This window comes from Oncorhynchus gorbuscha, linkage group LG25 (assembly GCF_021184085.1).
Source record: "Oncorhynchus gorbuscha isolate QuinsamMale2020 ecotype Even-year linkage group LG25, OgorEven_v1.0, whole genome shotgun sequence".
In the NCBI taxonomy this organism is placed as follows: Eukaryota; Metazoa; Chordata; class Actinopteri; order Salmoniformes; family Salmonidae; genus Oncorhynchus; species Oncorhynchus gorbuscha.
In genome coordinates this window covers 6,706,913-6,726,637 of record NC_060197.1, presented here as the reverse complement: position 1 = coordinate 6,726,637, position 19,725 = coordinate 6,706,913, and the positions used below count along the sequence as shown (strand labels likewise).

The window sequence follows — 19,725 nt, the reverse complement described above, 5'->3', positions numbered from 1 at the left end:
ACACATAGTGTAACAGCAGACACACTTCTCCACATGTATGAACTGCTTATGTATGTAGCATGATTTAGTGTGATCTGGGACTGATGTAACTTCCTGCTCTTCTACAGATTATCTGAAGAACCTTCCTGAGGACTCGTCTGACTACAAAGACACGCAGGGTGAGTGGAACAATGTTGATCAGGCTGTGTGTGACAATGTCCGGTGAGATGCCATTTCTCTCTCACAGACACTCTCACGGCATGTTAATCATGTTGACCTTACAGCTGCTCTGGGCATAGTGAAGGAGGTGGCCAACCATGCCAACGACATCATGAAACAAGGGGTGAGACGTCACACCATGTCCATCCTCATGAGAATTCGGCCAAAGGCATCCCATTGCATTTCCTCTGACCCCCGTCTGTCTCTATCTTTCAGGATAACTTTCAGAAGCTGATGCACATTCAGTACAGTCTGAACGGACAGCATGAGATTGTTCAGCCGGGCAGGGTGAGTGTCCAGCACTATGACACGCACACGCACGCACGCACGCACGCACACGCACGCACGCACGCACGCACGCACACACACACACACACACACACACACACACACACACACACACACACACACACACACACCTGTGATCTCATCTGTTGGGATCACTTCTTGTCCCCAGGTGTTTCTTAAGGAGGGCACTCTGATGAAGCTGTCCAGGAAGGTCATGCAGCCACGGATGTTCTTCCTGGTGAGTACTGACGGATGCCCCCGGGGGTAGTGGAGGTCTCAGTTTGATACCTGACCCGTTACAGTTCCAACACGGTCTGTAGACCAGAACATTACCCCCCCCCCCCAAGTATATGTATGTTGATGTGGCGTGTGTATCTGTCTCTCTAGTTCAATGACACTCTTCTGTACACCACTCCGGTTCAGTCTGGTCAGTATAAACTCAACAGCATGCTCTCTCTGGCGGGCATGAAGGTGAGTACAGGCAGGGCTGAACACACATTTACCCTGGACAATACTCTTCTGAAGTCTCATCGAAAACCTGTGTTTATTGTGTTCAGGTGAGTAAGCCCAGTCAGGAGGCGTATCAGAATGAACTGAACATTGAGAGTGTGGAGCGTTCCTTCATCCTGTCTGCCAGGTGAGAACCTGCTCACTGACACACCTGAACACCTGAAGGTGGCGCCTAACATTATGGACATTCTGATGAGTTACCCTTCTAATTGGTTGTGGGGACCGTTGTAATAGCTTTTGATTGGTTACAAAGGCTTCTGTTGTTGTTTCTGCCTGGCAGCTCGGCCACAGAGAGAGATGAGTGGCAGGCGGCCATCGCCACGGCGATAGACGACCACACCAGGAAGAAGATCACCTTCATCTCCAGCCGTAGTCAGGAGGAGGTGAGGCAGTGTGTGAGTCAGGAGGAGCTGAGGCAGTGTGTGTGTCAGGAGGAGGTGAGGCAGTGTGTGAGTCAGGAGGAGCTGAGGCAGTGTGTGTGTCAGGAGGAGGAGAGGCAGTGTGTGTGTCAGGAGGAGGAGAGGCAGTGTGTGTGTCAGGATGAGGTGTGTGAGTCAGGAGGAGGAGAGGCAGTGTGTGTGTCAGGAGGAGCTGAGGCAGTGTGTGTGTCAGGAGGAGGTGTGTGAGTCAGGAGGAGGAGAGGCAGTGTGTGTGTCAGGAGGAGGTGTGTGAGTCAGGAGGAGGAGAGGCAGTGTGTGTGTCAGGAGGAGGTGTGTGAGTCAGGAGGAGGAGAGGCAGTGTGTGTGTCAGGAGGAGGTGAGGCAGTGTGTGTGTCAGGAGGAGGTGTGTGAGTCAGGAGGAGGAGAGGCAGTGTGTGTGTCAGGAGGAGGTGAGGCAGTGTGTGAGCCAGGAGGAGGAGAGGCAGTGTGTGAGTCAGGAGGAGGTGAGGCAGTGTGTGTGTCAGGAGGAGGTGTGTGAGTCAGGAGGAGGAGAGGCAGTGTGTGTGTCAGGAGGAGGAGAGGCAGTGTGTGTGTCAGGAGGAGGTGTGTGAGTCAGGAGGAGGAGAGGCAGTGTGTGTGTCAGGAGGAGGTGAGGCAGTGTGTGAGCCAGGAGGAGGAGAGGCAGTGTGTGAGTCAGGAGGAGGTGAGGCAGTGTGTGTGTCAGGAGGAGCTGAGGCAGTGTGTGAGTCAGGAGGAGCTGAGGCAGTGTGTGTGTCAGGAGGAGGTGTGTGAGTCAGGAGGAGGAGAGGCAGTGTGTGTGTCAGGAGGAGGAGAGGCAGTGTGTGTGTCAGGAGGAGGTGTGTGAGTCAGGAGGAGGAGAGGCAGTGTGTGTGTCAGGAGGAGGTGAGGCAGTGTGTGAGCCAGGAGGAGGAGAGGCAGTGTGTGAGTCAGGAGGAGGTGAGGCAGTGTGTGAGCCAGGAGGAGGAAAGGCAGTGTGTGAGTCAGGAGGAGGTGAGGCAGTGTGTGTGTCAAGAGGAGGTGAGGCAGTGTGTGTGTCAGGAGGAGGAGAGGCAGTGTGTGTGTCAGGAGGAGGAGAGGCAGTGTGTGAGTCAGGAGGAGGTGAGGCAGTGTGTGTGTCAGGAGGAGGAGAGGCAGTGTGTGAGTCAGGAGGAGGTGAGGCAGTGTGTGTGTCAGGAGGAGGAGAGGCAGTGTGTGAGTCAGGAGGAGGTGAGGCAGTGTGTGTGTCAGGAGGAGCTGAGGCAGTGTGTGAGTCAGGAGGAGGAGAGGCAGTGTGTGTGTCAGGAGGAGGAGAGGCAGTGTGTGAGTCAGGAGGAGGTGAGGCAGTGTGTGAGCCAGGAGGAGGAGAGGCAGTGTGTGAGTCAGGAGGAGGTGAGGCAGTGTGTGTGTCAGGAGGAGCTGAGGCAGTGTGTGAGTCAGGAGGAGCTGAGGCAGTGTGTGTGTCAGGAGGAGGTGAGGCAGTGTGTGTGTCAGGAGGAGGAGAGGCAGTGTGTGTGTCAGGAGGAGGTGAGGCAGTGTGTGTGTCAGGAGGAGCTGAGGCAGTGTGTGTGTCAGGAGGAGCTGAGGCAGTGTGTGTGTCAGGAGGAGGTGAGGCAGTGTGTGTGTCAGGAGGAGGTGAGGCAGTGTGTGAGTCAGGAGGAGGTGAGGCAGTGTGTGTGTCAGGAGGAGCTGAGGCAGTGTGTGAGGCAGTCAGGAGGAGCTGAGGCAGTGTGTGTGTCAGGAGGAGGTGAGGCAGTGTGTGTGTCAGGAGGAGGTGAGGCAGTGTGTGTGTCAGGAGGAGCTGAGGCAGTGTGTGTGTCAGGAGGAGCTGAGGCAGTGTGTGTGTCAGGAGGAGCTGAGGCAGTGTGTGTGTCAGGAGGAGGTGAGGCAGTGTGTGAGTCAGGAGGAGGTGAGGCAGTGTGTGTGTCAGGAGGAGCTGAGGCAGTGTGTGAGTCAGGAGGAGCTGAGGCAGTGTGTGTGTCAGAAGGAGGTGTGTGAGTCAGGAGGAGGAGAGGCAGTGTGTGTGTCAGGAGGAGGTGTGTGAGTCAGGAGGAGGAGAGGCAGTGTGTGTGTCAGGAGGAGGTGAGGCAGTGTGTGAGCCAGGAGGAGGAGAGGCAGTGTGTGAGTCAGGAGGAGGTGAGGCAGTGTGTGAGCCAGGAGGAGGAAAGGCAGTGTGTGAGTCAGGAGGAGGTGAGGCAGTGTGTGTGTCAAGAGGAGGTGAGGCAGCTGAGTGTGTGTCAGGAGGAGGAGAGGCAGTGTGTGTGTCAGGAGGAGGAGAGGCAGTGTGTGAGTCAGGAGGAGGTGAGGCAGTGTGTGTGTCAGGAGGAGGAGAGGCAGTGTGTGAGTCAGGAGGAGGTGAGGCAGTGTGTGTGTCAGGAGGAGGAGAGGCAGTGTGTGAGTCAGGAGGAGGTGAGGCAGTGTGTGTGTCAGGAGGAGCTGAGGCAGTGTGTGAGTCAGGAGGAGGAGAGGCAGTGTGTGTGTCAGGAGGAGGAGAGGCAGTGTGTGAGTCAGGAGGAGGTGAGGCAGGTGTGTGAGCCAGGAGGAGGAGAGGCAGTGTGTGAGTCAGGAGGAGGTGAGGCAGTGTGTGTGTGTCAGGGAGGAGCTGAGGCAGTGTGTGAGTCAGGAGGAGCTGAGGCAGTGTGTGTGTCAGGAGGAGGTGAGGCAGTGTGTGTGTCAGGAGGAGGAGAGGCAGTGTGTGTGTCAGGAGGAGGTGAGGCAGTGTGTGTGTCAGGAGGAGCTGAGGCAGTGTGTGTGTCAGGAGGAGCTGAGGCAGTGTGTGTGTCAGGAGGAGGTGAGGCAGTGTGTGTGTCAGGAGGAGGAGAGGCAGTGTGTGAGTCAGGAGGAGGTGAGGCAGTGTGTGTGTCAGGAGGAGCTGAGGCAGTGTGTGAGTCAGGAGGAGCTGAGGCAGTGTGTGTGTCAGGAGGAGGTGAGGCAGTGTGTGTGTCAGGAGGAGGTGAGGCAGTGTGTGTGTCAGGAGGAGCTGAGGCAGTGTGTGTGTCAGGAGGAGCTGAGGCAGTGTGTGTGTCAGGAGGAGCTGAGGCAGTGTGTGTGTCAGGAGGAGGTGAGGCAGTGTGTGTGTCAGGAGGAGCTGAGGCAGTGTGTGTGTCAGGAGGAGCTGAGGCAGTGTGTGTGTCAGGAGGAGGTGAGGCAGTGTGTGTGTCAGGAGGAGCTGAGGGAGGAGCTGAGGCAGTGTGTGCGTCAGGAGGAGCTGAGGCAATGTGTGTGTCAGGAGGAGCTGAGGCAGTGTGTGTGTCAGGAGGAGGTGAGGCAGTGTGTGTGTCAGGAGGAGGAGAGGCAGTGTGTGTGTCAGGAGGAGGTGAGGCAGTGTGTGAGTCAGGAGGAGGTGTGTGTGTCAGGAGGAGGTGAGGCAGTGTGTGTGTCAGGAGGAGGTGAGGCAGTTTGTGAGTCAGGAGGAGGTGTGTGTGTCAGGAGGAGCTGAGGCAGTGTGTGAGTCAGGAGGAGGTGAGGCAGTGTGTGTGTCAGGAGGAGGTGTGTGTGTCAGGAGGAGCTGAGGCAGTGTGTGAGTCAGGAGGAGGTGAGGCAGTGTGTGTGTCAGGAGGAGGTGAGGCAGTGTGTGTGTCAGGAGGAGGTGAGGCAGTGTGTGAGTCAGTAGGAGCTGAGGCAGTGTGTGAGTCAGGAGGAGCTGAGGCAGTGTGTGTGTCAGGAGGAGGTGAGGCAGTGTGTGAGTCAGGAGGAGGTGAGGCAGTGTGTGTGTCAGGAGGAGCTGAGGCAGTGTGTGTGTCAGGAGGAGGTGAGGCAGTGTGTGTGTCAGGAGGAGGTGTGTGTGTGTGTGTGTGTGTGTGTGTGTGTGTGTGTGTGTGTGTGTGTGTGTGTGTGTGTGTGTGTGTGTGTGTGTGTGTGTGTGTGTGTGTGTGTGTGTGTGTGTGTGTGTGTGTGTGTGTGTGTGTGTGTGTGTGTGTGTGTGTGTGTGAGCATGCACGTGCTTGTAGCCTGTGTAGTTCCTGCTCATTCGACTTACTGAATATGGGAACACTCCGATCCCACTGTTACCATAGCCAGTATAATCTTCCTACAATCCACATGTAATGGCTATAACCTTCTCTCTCTGTGTAGGCTGATGGTGTGTGTGACAGTGGGGCCCCGCTGGGTTCTAAGGCCCCTATCTGGATCCCAGACCTGAGGGCCACCATGTGTATGGTCTGTACCTGTGAATTCACCCTCACCTGGAGACGCCACCACTGCCGAGCCTGCGGGAAGGTAAGGAAGGGACAAGGGCTCACCACTATACTCAGTAGGATGTGTGTGTGTGTGCGTGCATACGTGTGTGTGTGTGTGTAGTGGTTTTCTCACTCACTGTGTGTATTGCAGGTTGTGTGTCAGACGTGCTCGTCCAATAAGTTCTATCTAGAGTACTTGAAGAACCAGCCGGCTCGTGTGTGTGATCACTGCTTCGTCAAGCTACAGGAGAACAGTATGCGTCTTTTACATGAATACATATGAAATATTAAAGATGGAATGAATTGAGGTTAAGTAATGATTTAAACCCTGTGTTTGTTATTGTGAATTCAGTATGTATGTCAGAGGGTGCTTTGTGTTCGTGTTTCCTAGGTGACCGTGTTGCTTCTGGGGCGCTGTCTCCTACTGGCAGATCTGGGGGATTCTCTTTCTCCAGGAAACAGAAGAAGATCCCAGCTGCTCTCAAAGAGGTGTCTGCAAACACAGAGAACTCCTCCATGAGTGGCTACCTACAGAGGTCGAAGGGCAACAAGAAGCAATGGAAGAGGCTATGGTTCGTCATCAAGAACAAAGTCCTGTACACCTACGCCGCCAGCGAGGTAACACACCTACGCCACTCTAGTCACAAACACACGTTTGTGTGTGTGTGTGTGTGTGTGTGACATGTGTACCTCTCTCCCTCTCTCCAGGACGTAGCTGCTCTAGAGAGCCAGCCTCTGCTAGGCTTCTTCCTGCGGGAGGAGAAGTGTGGCCCTTTCCAGAAGCTGCAGTTTAAACTGTACCACAAAAACACCCTGTTCTATATCTTCAAGGCTGACGACATCCCCACTGCACAGAGGTAATGGAAATTCCCTTTGGCTTAGGGATCAATAGAGTATCCATCAATCAGGAGGGGACCACGCTGTAACAGCAGAGCGTGGGAGGGTGAAAGCATTCATATAGTTATTTTATCAATATAACATTTATTGACGAGTTTGTCTTTTTCCCCCAGCTGCCATTGCAATAAAGTTCATGTTGTGTTTCTCAATTTTCTCTCAGGTGGATAGAGGCTTTCCAGGAGGCCATGATTCTTTAACACCTAAACCAGTCAGCTCATGTTCTTCCCCTGGAGCCAGTGGACACGGATACCCTTTTGATCCTTGACCTCTAGACACATGTCAGGGGTCCGAAAGCTCAGGAAGCACTCCCCACACCCCGAGCCCTGATGAACCGGTCCGGCTGCCTGCCAGGAGACCCCAGAGTCCCAGTGGTGTAAAGAACAGACATCAATGTCTTTCTAGTGAAAATATGGACTTTGTGTCAGCTCTACATTGTAAATGTTGGGATCCGTTGAAAGTTTGACCTTGGTAAAACTACTATGCTTCCAGTGGAGCTCTGAGGTTATGGGCATGTTGAGCCTCACAGGCTGCTTATCTATCTGCTCTTGATCTTAGATGGAAATGTTATGTGTCACAGCTGTGGGTCAAAGGTTATGTCCTGAAGCGTGTGTGTAAGTGTTAACAGAATTATTGTCTGTGGACAGCCTGCTACCTTATACAGGGGTTCCCACGGTCCACAAAAAGCCTTGAAAGTCATTGAAAAGGATTTGATTTAAATTGCTATTGATTTACATTATCCCTGAAAAGTTCAAGGATTTCATTTTTTTTTGGGGGGGGGGGCGGGGTGTAACGTATTATAAGAAAAGTTTAAACTCAAATATTGATGAATTATGGAAATTGGAATGGTGATTAGAGTGGGAACCTTGCATGATGGGATGGATACCAGTTACAAAGAAGGGTGAGACGCAGTGCGTTCTCTCTGAGTAGGGAAGCTTCTCTGGTGCACTGCAGGTGGTTGGATTCAACTGTGAAAAAACAGGGTGCCACAGAGACACAGGAGATGAGCATTTTGCCCCTTAGAAATATAGCAAAATTACAGGGGTCGGTTTATATTGTTATTCTCTGTTAGGCTTAACTCAGTACATCTACCACATGTATAATGCAGTATACTGGATAAAACTGGAAATGGCATAATGTCAATATTTTACTACACAGCCTATAGAACAAATGCATTTTTAAAGAGTATATGTTAGAATCAGATGCGGTGCTTGGGCAATATTTAGAATTGGGAGAGTAAAATATACCTTTTTTTTTCTAAAAGTCAAGAGATAATATTTATATAGAACTGTACATTTCTCACTGTCCATAATTATGTGATTTTAGAAATATGATTTATTTGATAACAGATACTATCTTTGTCACTTTTGTAATAAGTAGTAGCTACCTTTTGTATTGTATGCCATGATGGTTGTAAAAGCACGTGTTGTAACAATGCCTCACTAGTTTGTTTTAAACTGCCACAACAGACTTGTTGGATTCATTAGGAGGAATCTTTTAATCCAGGCCTCATTTGTATCATTTTTTAATTGAATAATTTAAAGTGAACAGATGACAAAATAATGCTTGTCTTTTGAGGTGGAATGGAGAATGAAATGTATCCCTGAGGAAATGCTCACTAGCAATAAAGCAACATCCAGACGGTGCCTTAAATATGCGCAATTATCTTTTAATAATATAGATACAGAGAACGTTATTTCATCATGTGGTGCATTGTTTAATTAATTATTCATTTGAATTAGGATATTCTATTATCACAGTGACTACTTTGGCCGGCACATCTGACATTAAACAGTGTAAATATCCATTATGTATTTAAATAGAAAATTGTTTCGAGTTTACATTTAGTACTTCAAATGTACTAATCGGGTTGCACTACTACACCATTGTGGCAGTTGGCCTTATGGGAAATGAAGTTTATAACACAGAGAAGCATTAGGGATAACTCAAAACAGATCATATTTTATAGAGACTAAATGTCCCTCCACCCTAATACACAATCACTAGAGAGCCATCGTGTCTCATCTGTAAATAATATTTCTACAGAACTGTCAGGCACCACTTTTTAATAAAACCTATGAAAGTGACATTGCATCTTGGCCTAATTTCATGCTTTGAGACATCAAGGGATGAGGGAGTTAATACATCTTTCCTCCTTAGATTACTGTCACTTGAGTTATTTTATTGCATAGTGCTGATTGATGTGTGGGTGCAGGCATTTCTTTGTGGGTGTGGATTCTTTGCATGCGTGTGTGTGTTTGAGGCGCGAGTGTGTGTGCGTGTGTGTGTTTGAGACGCGAGTGTGTGTTTGAGGCGCGAGTGTGTGTGCATGTGTGTGTTTGAGGCGCGAGTGTGTGTGCGTGTTTGAGGCGCGTGTGCGTGTGTGTTTTAAGTTTGACACTGATAAAGAAGTCTTCCTCGGCTGTCTTATTTCTGCTTTGAGCTCAGTGATCAAAGCACTGTGTTGAGGGAGATAAGAGTATTTCAAAATATGACTCATATTTACCCACAACTCCAACGTTCACTCTCTGTGGGTTTACTCAGCTCCTTTCTTCCCCTGAATAAGATCATTCTAATATGTACAGTGCCTTCAGAAAGTATTCATACCCCTTGACTTATTCCACATTTTGTTGTGTTACAGCCTGAATTCAAAATTGATGAAATAGATTTTGTTTCTCTCATTCATCTACACACAATACCCATAACGATAAAGTGAAAACGTTTTTAGAAATGTTGGGAAATGTATTTCAAATGAAATACAGAAATATTGCATTTACATGTGTATTCACACCCCTGAGTCAATACATATTAGAATCACCTTTGGCAGCGACTACAGCTGTAAGTCTTTCTGGGTACGTCTCCAAGAGCTTTGCACACCTAGGTTGTACAATATTTGCACATGATTCTTTTTTAAATTCTTCAAGCTCTGTCAAGTTGGTTGTTAATCATTGCTAGACAGCCATTTTCAAGTCTTGCCATAGCCGGTTTAAGTCAAAACTGTAACTAGGCCACTCAGGAACATTCAATGTCTTATTGGTAAGCAACTTGTCTTTTAGGTTATTGTCCTGCTGAAAGGTGAATTTGTTACCCAGTTTCTGTTGGAAAACAGACTGAACCATGTTTTCCTCTAGGATTGTGCCTGTGCTTGGCTCTATTCTCTTTCTTTGCCGATATACTCATAACATGCTGTAGCCACCGTCATGCTTGAAAATATGAAGATTGCTACTCAATTATGTTTTGTGTTAATGTTAACGTGTTAACATAACGCTTTATATTCAGGACATAAAGTTTCTTTATTTTCTGCAGTTTTACTTTAGTGACTTATTGCAAACAACAGTATCTTTGTCGTGCCTGGGTGTATTGATACACCATCCAAAGTGTAATTCATAACTACACCTTGTTCAATGGGGATTCAATGTCTGATTTGTAATTTTATTTATACCCATCTACCAATAGGTGCCCTTCTTTGCGAGGCATTGGAAAACCTCCCTGGACTTTGTGGTTGAATCTGTGTTTGAAATTCACTGCTCGATTGAGGGACAGTGTGGGGTACTGAGATTATTGCACACAGATTGAGTCCATGCGTCTTGTTAGGCACATTTTTACTCCTGAATTTAGGCTTGCCATAACAAAGGGGTTGAATACTTATTGATGCAGACATTTCAATTTGTATAAATTTCTAAAAACATAATTCCACTTTCACATTGTGGTGTATTGCGGGTAGGCCAGTGACACAACATCTGTAACACAACAACACGTGGAAAAAGTCCAGGGGTGTGAATCATTTCTGAAGACACTGTATGAAAATATATTTTAAATGTATTACAATTATCCATATTTTGGGAGCATTTTATTATAACTAAGCAGCATGTCATTACATTTAGCTTCTAAAGATACTTGAAACAGGACAGTTAGCTTCTTGAATTTTTCTATAATAAAGTCGTCACATTTTGCTCATAAGTAAGAGACACTTAAGACAAGACTGTTATCATGGTTACATTATTATTTAAAAAAAATATATATATATTTTTTACAATAGGTTACCCGGCTTGTCATCAAATTGTTTCTAATATTGAGACACTTCAAAATGTACAGTTAGGTGGTAACATTTTCTAACTACGGTTTACTTTACTCATTTACTGTCATCACAGAACAGAAGAGAAACAGCGCATGAAACTGCTTGAAATGCTGTTCATTGACTAACTACTGAAACCACGGACGGAACTATTGTGGACCGGGAAGCGTTTCAGCCGGAAAGTACAACAGTGTCCGTTACCCAAATCAGTCCCGTCTAAAAATGGCGGAGTATATACATGTCGTTCGAAGGGCTTTGGGGCAGTTAGGAGGTCACGGTGGTGTGAAAGGCTTATTTGTTCAGTTATTCAGGTCAGTATAAGAGCGATATAATGTGTTTTGTATTCTATAGAGATGGTTGTCACTTTCAATGCATTTACTCGAGATAAATAAGTGTGTCCTCAGTCGACAGGCAACCTGCTAGTACTAACTACCTACTTAGTTAACTGCTGTAGCTGGCTAAATTGGTAAACAAACGGACTCACTGCTCTGTTTAAAAGCTGTTTTAAGGCTACGTGATTATGTGATCTCTGACCTGTATCCGGTCTGACAAATTAGACATAGTGCTAGTGGATGGGCTAATGGACTAGCCAGCTAGACTATGTTTTTGTTACAGGGCAAATGATGTGAAAACGGGAGCCCTGATTGGCGTGGACAAGTATGGGAACAAGTACTTTGAGGACACACGCTACTTTTTTGGTAAGGTTGAACAGAAATAAACCTCAGATCACATGACCAGTAATGGCCTTAGGCTATGTACTGCAGTGACAATCATCATATTATCTCTGAAAGTAGTTCGCAAATGTTATATTTTACATATGAGTTGATTGGTCTGCCTGTGGGGAAATCAAGTAGTAGAAAAGTGTGGTAGAGAGGGCTGTTCAAAGACCTGTAGTGTACTCAGAGTAACACCTCTCCTTGTCAGGTCGTCACCGCTGGGTGATCTACACCACAGAGATGAATGGAAAGAACACCATGTGGGAGGTGGATGGCAGCATGGTGCCCGCTGAATGGTAAATGCATCTCACTTGGTTTGACACAGGTGGCGTTGCCTCTATCGCAGTGACATGGCCATTGCCATGTTGGAGATACTGGCCTTTATAGTAAAATTGCTGGCCTCAATATGGAATTGTAACAGATCTGGGTGGAACTTATTGAATTGATGTACTGGTGTCTTAATTGTGTTTTTACCGTCTACGAACCTTCTATTGATGAACTACCCTATTGATTAAATGAGTACCTGATTCTAACTCCCAATCTTAAATCTCCTCAGGCATCGCTGGCTCCACTGTATGACAGACAACCCTCCCACCACACACCCCCCTACACCTAAGAAGTTCCTGGCGGAGGTCCACCAGTTCAACGTGAGTGGTTCGGCCCAGGCGTACGTGCCCTACTCCACCACCCGCAAGAAGATCCACGAGTGGGTGCCCCCAAAGGCTCAGTGACCCTGCTGTGACCTGACCTTCAACTTCTGACCCATGACCTTGTTCTGTAAATTAGTGTGATTTCCTGTGTGTGCGTTCACCAGCACTTCTTTGCTTCTAAATAAAATCTAATCTATATGGACACTGGTGATGACTCAGTCCTTATGTGTGAAACTATGGGCTGTTATGTCACTAGTGACTAGTTGGCTGACTAATGACCAGCTCTCCATGAGTCTGGGATAAAAATGTTAGCAACATGAGTTTGTTTGAGAGGTTTTTTTAAGACTGACTTAGACTGGACCATTGTAGAGGTGCAGATTGAGGTAATATTTTTCTGAGTTTCTCTGGGGGTGTTAGATGGTCTGATTTGTGTGTGTGTCGCAGACAGGATATTTCTGAGCTGATAAAAGGCTGCAGTATTTCACATGGGGGTACTAGGAGCATGTCTGTGCTGACTGGCTATCACATCAGGGTGATATTGTGGGCAGGGTGTTGTCACATTCATACAGGCAGACAGACACTCCCAGCTCCAATCCCTCTGTCCTCTCGGAGACTCTGCTGTGCTATGAGAGGTGAGTTAACTCTTCTTGGCTTGTGGCCCATTCTGGACTATTGACTGAAGGTATTAGTTATATCAAAGCCATTTGCAATATATAAGAGCAGTGTTTCTCAATCCAGTACCAATCTGTCGGTTGGCAGACAATTCTCTACTGTAAATGTGAAGTTACGACCATGGTTTGACTATCCTTGGTGGTGCAGAAAATAAATACTGTATTCGTCCCTGGTGAATCTTTTCATATGGTGTTTATGTAGATATTTTTCTACACTGAAAAAATTGCAGAGTTTATCTACTTGTAGGTATCATAATAGCTATTCTACTGTAGTCTGTACCTTAGTAAGGACATTCATATTTTCAGAAGCCTGGTTACTCAGGGTTTATCAGTATGCTAATGCTGCCTTTGCTTCCAGCGGTCTGGGCTGTTAAATGAGAAGGTTTACGCTGTCAACGCTATTTGGCCGTGGGGTCAGTGAGGAGGCAGATGATGAGGTCAGTCTATCTATCCTTTTATATGGCTGTTTGATTAATTTTTAAATGCCCCTCACTGAAATGACATGGCTGGACAGGTGAAACCCTCACAAATAGCCACCGTCCCAATTGTGTTAGTGGTCAGTGGTTACTCTAAGGGAGAGAGGAAGGAAGGATGTATATTTAAGGTCCAATGCAGCCTTCTTTTTTTCTTATCTCAATGTAACACCATTTCTGGGTAACAATTAAGTATCATACTGTGATTGTTTTCTATTAAAATGTTTAAAAATAAAAAAAATAGCTGATATTCTTCGATAAAAAAGTATACTTTTTTTGTAGGGGGGCCCATTCACCATTCCCCCTCTTCAGAGGACAAAAATAACTTTTGTTTTTACAGCTTTTTATTTTGTTGTATTCATACACACATTTTACATATTATATAACATGAGCTTTTAAACCCACCCCTCAGCTACTCTCAGTCCATCCCAGCTATCTCCCTAACCCCATCCCTCAGCTACTCTCAGTCCATCCCAGCTATCTCCCTAACCCCATCCCTCAGCTACTCTCAGTCCATCCCACCTATCTCCCTAACCCCACCCCTCAGCTACTCTCAGTCCATCCCAGCTATCTCTCTAACCCCATCCCTCAGCTACTCTCAGTCCATCCCACCTTATCTCCCTAACCCCACCCCTCAGGTACTCTCAGTCCATCCCAGCTATCTCACTAACCCCACCCCTCAGCTACTCAGTCCATCCAACCTATCTCCCTAACCCCACCCCTCAGCTACTCTCAGTCCATCCCACCTATCTCCCTAACCCCACCCCTCAGCTACTCTCAGTCCATCCCACCTGTCTCCCTAACCCCATCCCTCAGCTACTCTCAGTCCATCCCACCTATCTCCCTAACCCCACCCCTCAAGTACTCTCAGTCCATCCCACCTATCTCCCTAACCCCATCCCTCAGCTACTCTCAGTCCATCCCACCTATCTCCCTAACCCCATCCCTCAGCTACTCTCAGTCCATCCCACCTATCTCCCTAACCCCACCCCTCAAGTACTCTCAGTCCATCCCACCTATCTCCCTAACCCCACCCCTCAGCTACTCTCAGTCCATCCCACCTATCTCCCTAACCCCATCCCTCAGCTACTCTCAGTCCATCCCACCTGTCTCCCTAACCCCATCCCTCAGCTACTCTCAGTCCATCCCACCTATCTCCCTAACCCCACATCCCCCTCAAGTACTCTCAGTCCATCCCACCTATCTCCCTAACCCCACCCCTCAGCTACTCTCAGTCCATCCCACCTATCTCCCTAACCCCACCCCTCAGCTACTCTCAGTCCATCCCACCTGTCTCCCTAACCCCATCCCTCAGCTACTCTCAGTCCATCCCACCTATCTCCCTAACCCCACCCCTCAGCTACTCTCAGTCCATCCCACCTATCTCCCTAACCCCACCCCTCAGCTACTCTCAGTCCATCCCACCTATCTCCCTAACCCCACCCCTCAGCTACTCTCAGTCCATCCCACCTATCTCCCTAACCCCCATCCCACCTCAGTCCATCCCTCCCTAACCCCATCCCTCAGCTACTCTCAGTCCATCCCACCTATCTCCCTAACCCCACCCTCAGCTACTCTCAGTCCATCCCACCTATCTCCCTAACCCCACCCCTCCTCTCAGCTACTAACCCCACCCCTCAGTCCATCCCACCTATCTCCCTAACCCCACCCCTCAGCTACTCTCAGTCCATCCCACCTATCTCCCTAACCCCACCCCTCAGCTACTCTCAGTCTATCCCACCTATCTCCCTAACCCCACCCCTCAGCTACTCTCAGTCTATCCCACCTATCTCCCTAACCCCACCCCTCAGCTACTCTCAGTCTATCCCACCTATCTCCCTAACCCCACCCCTCAGCTACTCTCAGTCTATCCACCTATCTCCCTAACCCCACCCCCACCTATCTCCCTAACCCCACCCCTCAGCTACTCTCAGTCTATCCCACCTATCTCCCTAACCCCACCCCTCAGCTACTCTCAGTCTATCCCACCTATCTCCCTAACCCCACCCCTCAGCTACTCTCAGTCTATCCCACCTATCTCCCTAACCCCACCCCTCAGCTACTCTCAGTCTATCTATCCCACCCCCATCTCCCTCCCAACCCCACCCCTCAGCTACTCTCAGTCTATCCCACCTATCTCCCTAACCCCACCCCTCAGCTACTCTCAGTCCATCCCACCTATCTCCCTAACCCCACCCCTCAGCTACTCTCAGTCCATCCCACCTATCTCCCTAACCCCACCCCTCAGCTACTATCTCCCAGTCAGCTACTCTCATCCCACCTATCTCCCTAACCCCACCCCTCAGCTACTCTCAGTCTATCCCACCTATCTCCCTAACCCCACCCCTCAGCTACTCTCAGTCTATCCCACCTATCTCCCTAACCCCACCCCTCAGCTACTCTCAGTCTATCCCACCTAACCCCACCCCTCAGCTACTCTCAGTCTATCCCAACCCCACCCCTCAGCTACTCTCAGTCTATCCCACCTATCTCCCTAACCCCACCCCTCAGCTACTCTCAGTCCATCCCACCTATCTCCCTAACCCCACCCCTCAGCTACTCTCAGTCTATCCCACCTATCTCCCTAACCCCACCCCTCAGCTACTCTCAGTCTATCCCACCTATCTCCCTAACCCCACCCCTCAGCTACTCTCAGTCTATCCCACCTATCTCCCTAACCCCACCCCTCAGCTACTCTCAGTCCATCCCACCTATCTCCCTAACCCCACCCCTCAGCTACTCTCAGTCTATCCCACCTATCTCCCTAACCCCACCCCTCAGCTACTCTCAGTCTATCCCACCTATCTCCCTAACCCCACCCCTCAGCTACTCTCAGTCCATCCCACCTATCTCCCTAACCCCACCCCTCAGCTACTCTCAGTCTATCCCACCTATCTCCCTAACCCCATCCCTCAGCTACTCTCAGTCTATCCCACCTCCCACCTATCTCCCTAACCCCACCCCTCAGCTACTCTCAGTCTATCCCACCTATCTCCCTAACCCCACCCCTCAGCTACTCTCAGTCTATCCCACCTATCTCCCTAACCCCACCCCTCAGCTACTCTCAGTCTATCCCACCTATCTCCCTAACCCCACCCCTCAGCTACTCTCAGTCCATCCCACCTATCTCCCTAACCCCACCCCTCAGCTACTCTCAGTCTATCCCACCTATCTCCCTAACCCCATCCCTCAGCTACTCTCAGTCTATCCCACCTATCTCCCTAACCCCACCCCTCAGCTACTCTCAGTCTATCCCACCTATCTCCCTAACCCCACCCCTCAGCTACTCTCAGTCTATCCCACCTATCTCCCTAACCCCACCCCTCAGCTACTCTCAGTCCATCCCACCTATCTCCCTAACCCCACCCCTCAGCTACTCTCAGTCTATCCCACCTATCTCCCTAACCCCACCCCTCAGCTACTCTCAGTCTATCCCACCTATCTCCCTAACCCCACCCCTCCCCTCAGCTACTATCTCCCTAAGTCTCATCCCACCTATCTCCCTAACCCCACCCCTCAGCTACTCTCAGTCTATCCCACCTATCTCCCTAACCCCACCCCTCAGCTACTCTCAGTCCATCCCACCTATCTCCCTAACCCCACCCCTCAGCTACTCTCAGTCCATCCCACCTATCTCCCTAACCCCATCCCACCTCATCTCCCACCTAACCCCACCCCTCAGCTACTCTCAGTCTATCCCACCCCTATCTCCCTAACCCCACCTATCCCTCACCCCTAGCTACTCAGTCTATCCCACCTATCTCCCTAACCCCACCCCTCAGCTACTCTCAGTCTATCCCACCTATCTCCCTAACCCCACCCCTCAGCTACTCTCAGTCTATCCCACCTATCTCCCTAACCCCACCCCTCAGCTACTCTCAGTCTATCCCACCTATCTCCCTAACCCCACCCCTCAGCTACTCTCAGTCCATCCCACCTATCTCCCTAACCCCACCCCTCAGCTACTCTCAGTCTATCCCACCTATCTCCCTAACCCCACCCTCAGCTACTCTCAGTCCATCCCACCTATCTCCCTAACCCCACCCCTCAGCTACTCTCAGTCTATCCCACCTATCTCCCTAACCCCACCCCTCAGCTACTCTCAGTCTATCCCACCTATCTCCCTAACCCCACCCCTCAGCTACTCTCAGTCTATCCCACCTATCTCCCTAACCCCACCCCTCAGCTACTCTCAGTCTATCCCACCTATCTCCCTAACCCCACCCCTCAGCTACTCTCAGTCCATCCCACCTATCTCCCTAACCCCACCCCTCAGCTACTCTCAGTCTATCCCACCTATCTCTCCCTAACCCCACCCCTCCCAGCTATCTCCCTAACCCCACCCCTCAGCTACTCTCAGTCTATCCTATCTCCGTAAACCGCCCTATTATGATTTCCATGTGCCATATGTTTTTTAACTGCTGTGATGTTTCACATGAATTCTGAACCTGTCTAATCGCATAGTATTGGAAGATAAATATTTTTACTAAAAGTATTATTATATTGTTGATTGATTGACAATGGTTTTCTAAATCTCCCAACAGTGTTCATTTGAGATAAATGTTGTGGGTTTTCAGCCATTCCTGAACCTGTGACCAGAAACATGAAAAATAGCTTCTTAGCAAAGATCAATATCTCTAACAAGAATTTTGCTAGGACTCTCTAGGAGTGGTCTGAGTTGGGAGGGGAACAATTTAAACTAGCTGTTTGTTATCGGCAGAGTGGTTTGGACCTATAGTTCTTATTGGTCTATTAATTAATTTACGAACTGGAGATGTCACCAGGCAGGCCAAAACTGCATCCCACCAAAGCAGGCTGAAATTTCAGCTCTTACACTAAAATTATCATAATTTTCACAGTTTCACAGTATTATTCCAACCTCATGGTGTGGAAATATGTATAAAACACAGACAAAATCACATTTTTTGACTGCACTGTGTCTTTAAAGAGTTATTGGAAAGGGGCCACACCATTTTCCCATCTGTCAATGTCAGGAAGACCGGTAATGACTGATCCATCCACCTGGGGTCACTGTTTCCCCTGCTATAGTCGGCATTCCACTCACACCTCAGCTATATCATAATTACATCTAACGAAATTCATGAGCACTTGGCTTTTGAACATGTAAATGGCTGTTGTTGAGGAGGTCTTTGTTGATGTGAAATAACATTGCCAAATGTCAGCAGTTCCAGGTGTTGCAAAATATATCCAGCTACCTCTGACTAGAATGCGACCGGCTTTCATTTGGAAGCCAGTCACATAGGCACCAGGACAGGGACCGGGGGACAATTTCATAAAGAACCTGAGTAATCTTTTGGCGCCTTGCGGCTGCACTTTGTCGCAATGACTGAAAGATGTTCGAATTAACTGGAGTGTTTAAATGTGTTTCCAACTTCACTGTCTCTCAGTGGGTTGAAGCTCCTGGTGCTCAAGGTCTAAGGGATTAGAATAGAGGGCTTAGGGTTTATCGGAACCCGCTGTAAAGGAACATAAGTCTGCCATGTTTGGTTGGTTAGGTTTACTGTGTGTAGGATATCAGAGCTGTGTAGCTGGTGTTTCATCTACTGTCTCTGAGTCATTTGTGTAAATGGAGTAAAATGGCGTCTGAGTTAAGTGAGAGGACTTGTACTGTCATGGCGATACTTCCTTGTGGCTAATTATAAGGTCAGTGAACACTCAACACATCTCTCATCTCACTCTCCATTTTCTCTCTGCAACTCTCTCTCTCTCTCTCTCTCTCTCTCTCTCTCTCTCTCTCCATTTGTGTGTGTGTGTATGTATAATGAGGTGGCAGCTGTGTTGGTGGTGATGCCAGCTGAGCACCAGAGGGAATATAAGGGCTCATCCCTCTCCCCTCTGCCCCCTGGTACCCTCATCCCTCACCTCACCACCTGTCTGTCTGTCCCCATTCTATCCCTTCTGAGCAAACTCCCTCTTCTTTTCCCTCCCTCTGTTTCTGCTACATTTCCTTTTCACCCTTATACTCTCCTTCCTCCCACACTCCTCATTTTGTCTCTTTCCGTTCTTCCTTCTGTCCATATCGTATCATATTCATATCTACATTCCTCTGGAGGTGATATACGATGAGACTGTAGTATTTCCTGGACAGGAAGACAAGCCTCCCGACTCTGTAGATGTTTAATGTGTCAGAGGGGGCGGGGCGTCAAATATTTTATTTGTAGGGTTTTCAGGCCTTTAGACTTCCTCTTGAGCATAGTGCTGTAAAAATACCCCTGGCCCTGTTCTGTTCACCTCCCCTGTGTGTCTCAGCTCTTAATGGGCCCAGAGAGAGAGAGAGAAAGAGAGTGAAAAAGACACACTGAATGGTTCTCAGAAACAAATGGGCTTAGCCTTAGTGAATAAGAGTTGGGGGGTATATTTGTATAAGTGTGGCAGTGGGAGCAGAGCCCAGTTGCGTTGAGAGACCAAACACACGCACACACACACACACACACACACACACACACACACACACACACACACACACACACACACACACACACACACACACACACACACACACACACACACACACAAAACACACGCACACACACACACGCACACACGCACACACACACAGAGGCCCAGGCCGGCTGTTATCTAGGGGTGTGCAGATTAACGGCTCTGTCTGAATGTGTTCACCACTGAGACAGAGCAGGGGGAAGGGGGAGAGACTACTTCACTAACTTTCCCAG

General features: G+C 48.8%; 2 protein-coding genes across 2 annotated transcripts in view; both read left to right on the top strand.

Moving 5' to 3' along the window:
• Window positions 1-8,638, top strand: part of LOC124013561 (FYVE, RhoGEF and PH domain-containing protein 6-like) — a 28,817-nt gene extending 20,179 nt beyond the window's left edge. The window contains exons 10-21 of the mRNA XM_046327883.1: window positions 108-158; window positions 264-322; window positions 415-486; window positions 656-724; window positions 874-957; window positions 1,044-1,123; window positions 1,277-1,379; window positions 5,448-5,591; window positions 5,703-5,805; window positions 5,943-6,169; window positions 6,260-6,408; window positions 6,609-8,638. Of these exons, the coding sequence (XP_046183839.1) occupies window positions 108-158; window positions 264-322; window positions 415-486; window positions 656-724; window positions 874-957; window positions 1,044-1,123; window positions 1,277-1,379; window positions 5,448-5,591; window positions 5,703-5,805; window positions 5,943-6,169; window positions 6,260-6,408; window positions 6,609-6,645 (1,178 nt within the window). The 3' untranslated portion in view covers window positions 6,646-8,638. The remainder of the gene's footprint in view (window positions 1-107; window positions 159-263; window positions 323-414; window positions 487-655; window positions 725-873; window positions 958-1,043; window positions 1,124-1,276; window positions 1,380-5,447; window positions 5,592-5,702; window positions 5,806-5,942; window positions 6,170-6,259; window positions 6,409-6,608) is intronic.
• Window positions 8,639-9,441: 803 nt separating this feature from the next.
• Window positions 9,442-12,088, top strand: LOC124014265 (NADH dehydrogenase [ubiquinone] 1 alpha subcomplex subunit 12-like). Its single transcript, XM_046329075.1, has 5 exons — window positions 9,442-9,481; window positions 10,597-10,831; window positions 11,136-11,218; window positions 11,445-11,532; window positions 11,793-12,088. The coding sequence occupies exons 2-5, from the start codon at window positions 10,743-10,745 to the stop codon at window positions 11,965-11,967; spliced, it is 435 nt and encodes a 144-aa protein (XP_046185031.1). The 5' UTR covers window positions 9,442-9,481; window positions 10,597-10,742; the 3' UTR covers window positions 11,968-12,088.
• The last annotated feature ends 7,637 nt before the right edge of the window (window positions 12,089-19,725 follow it).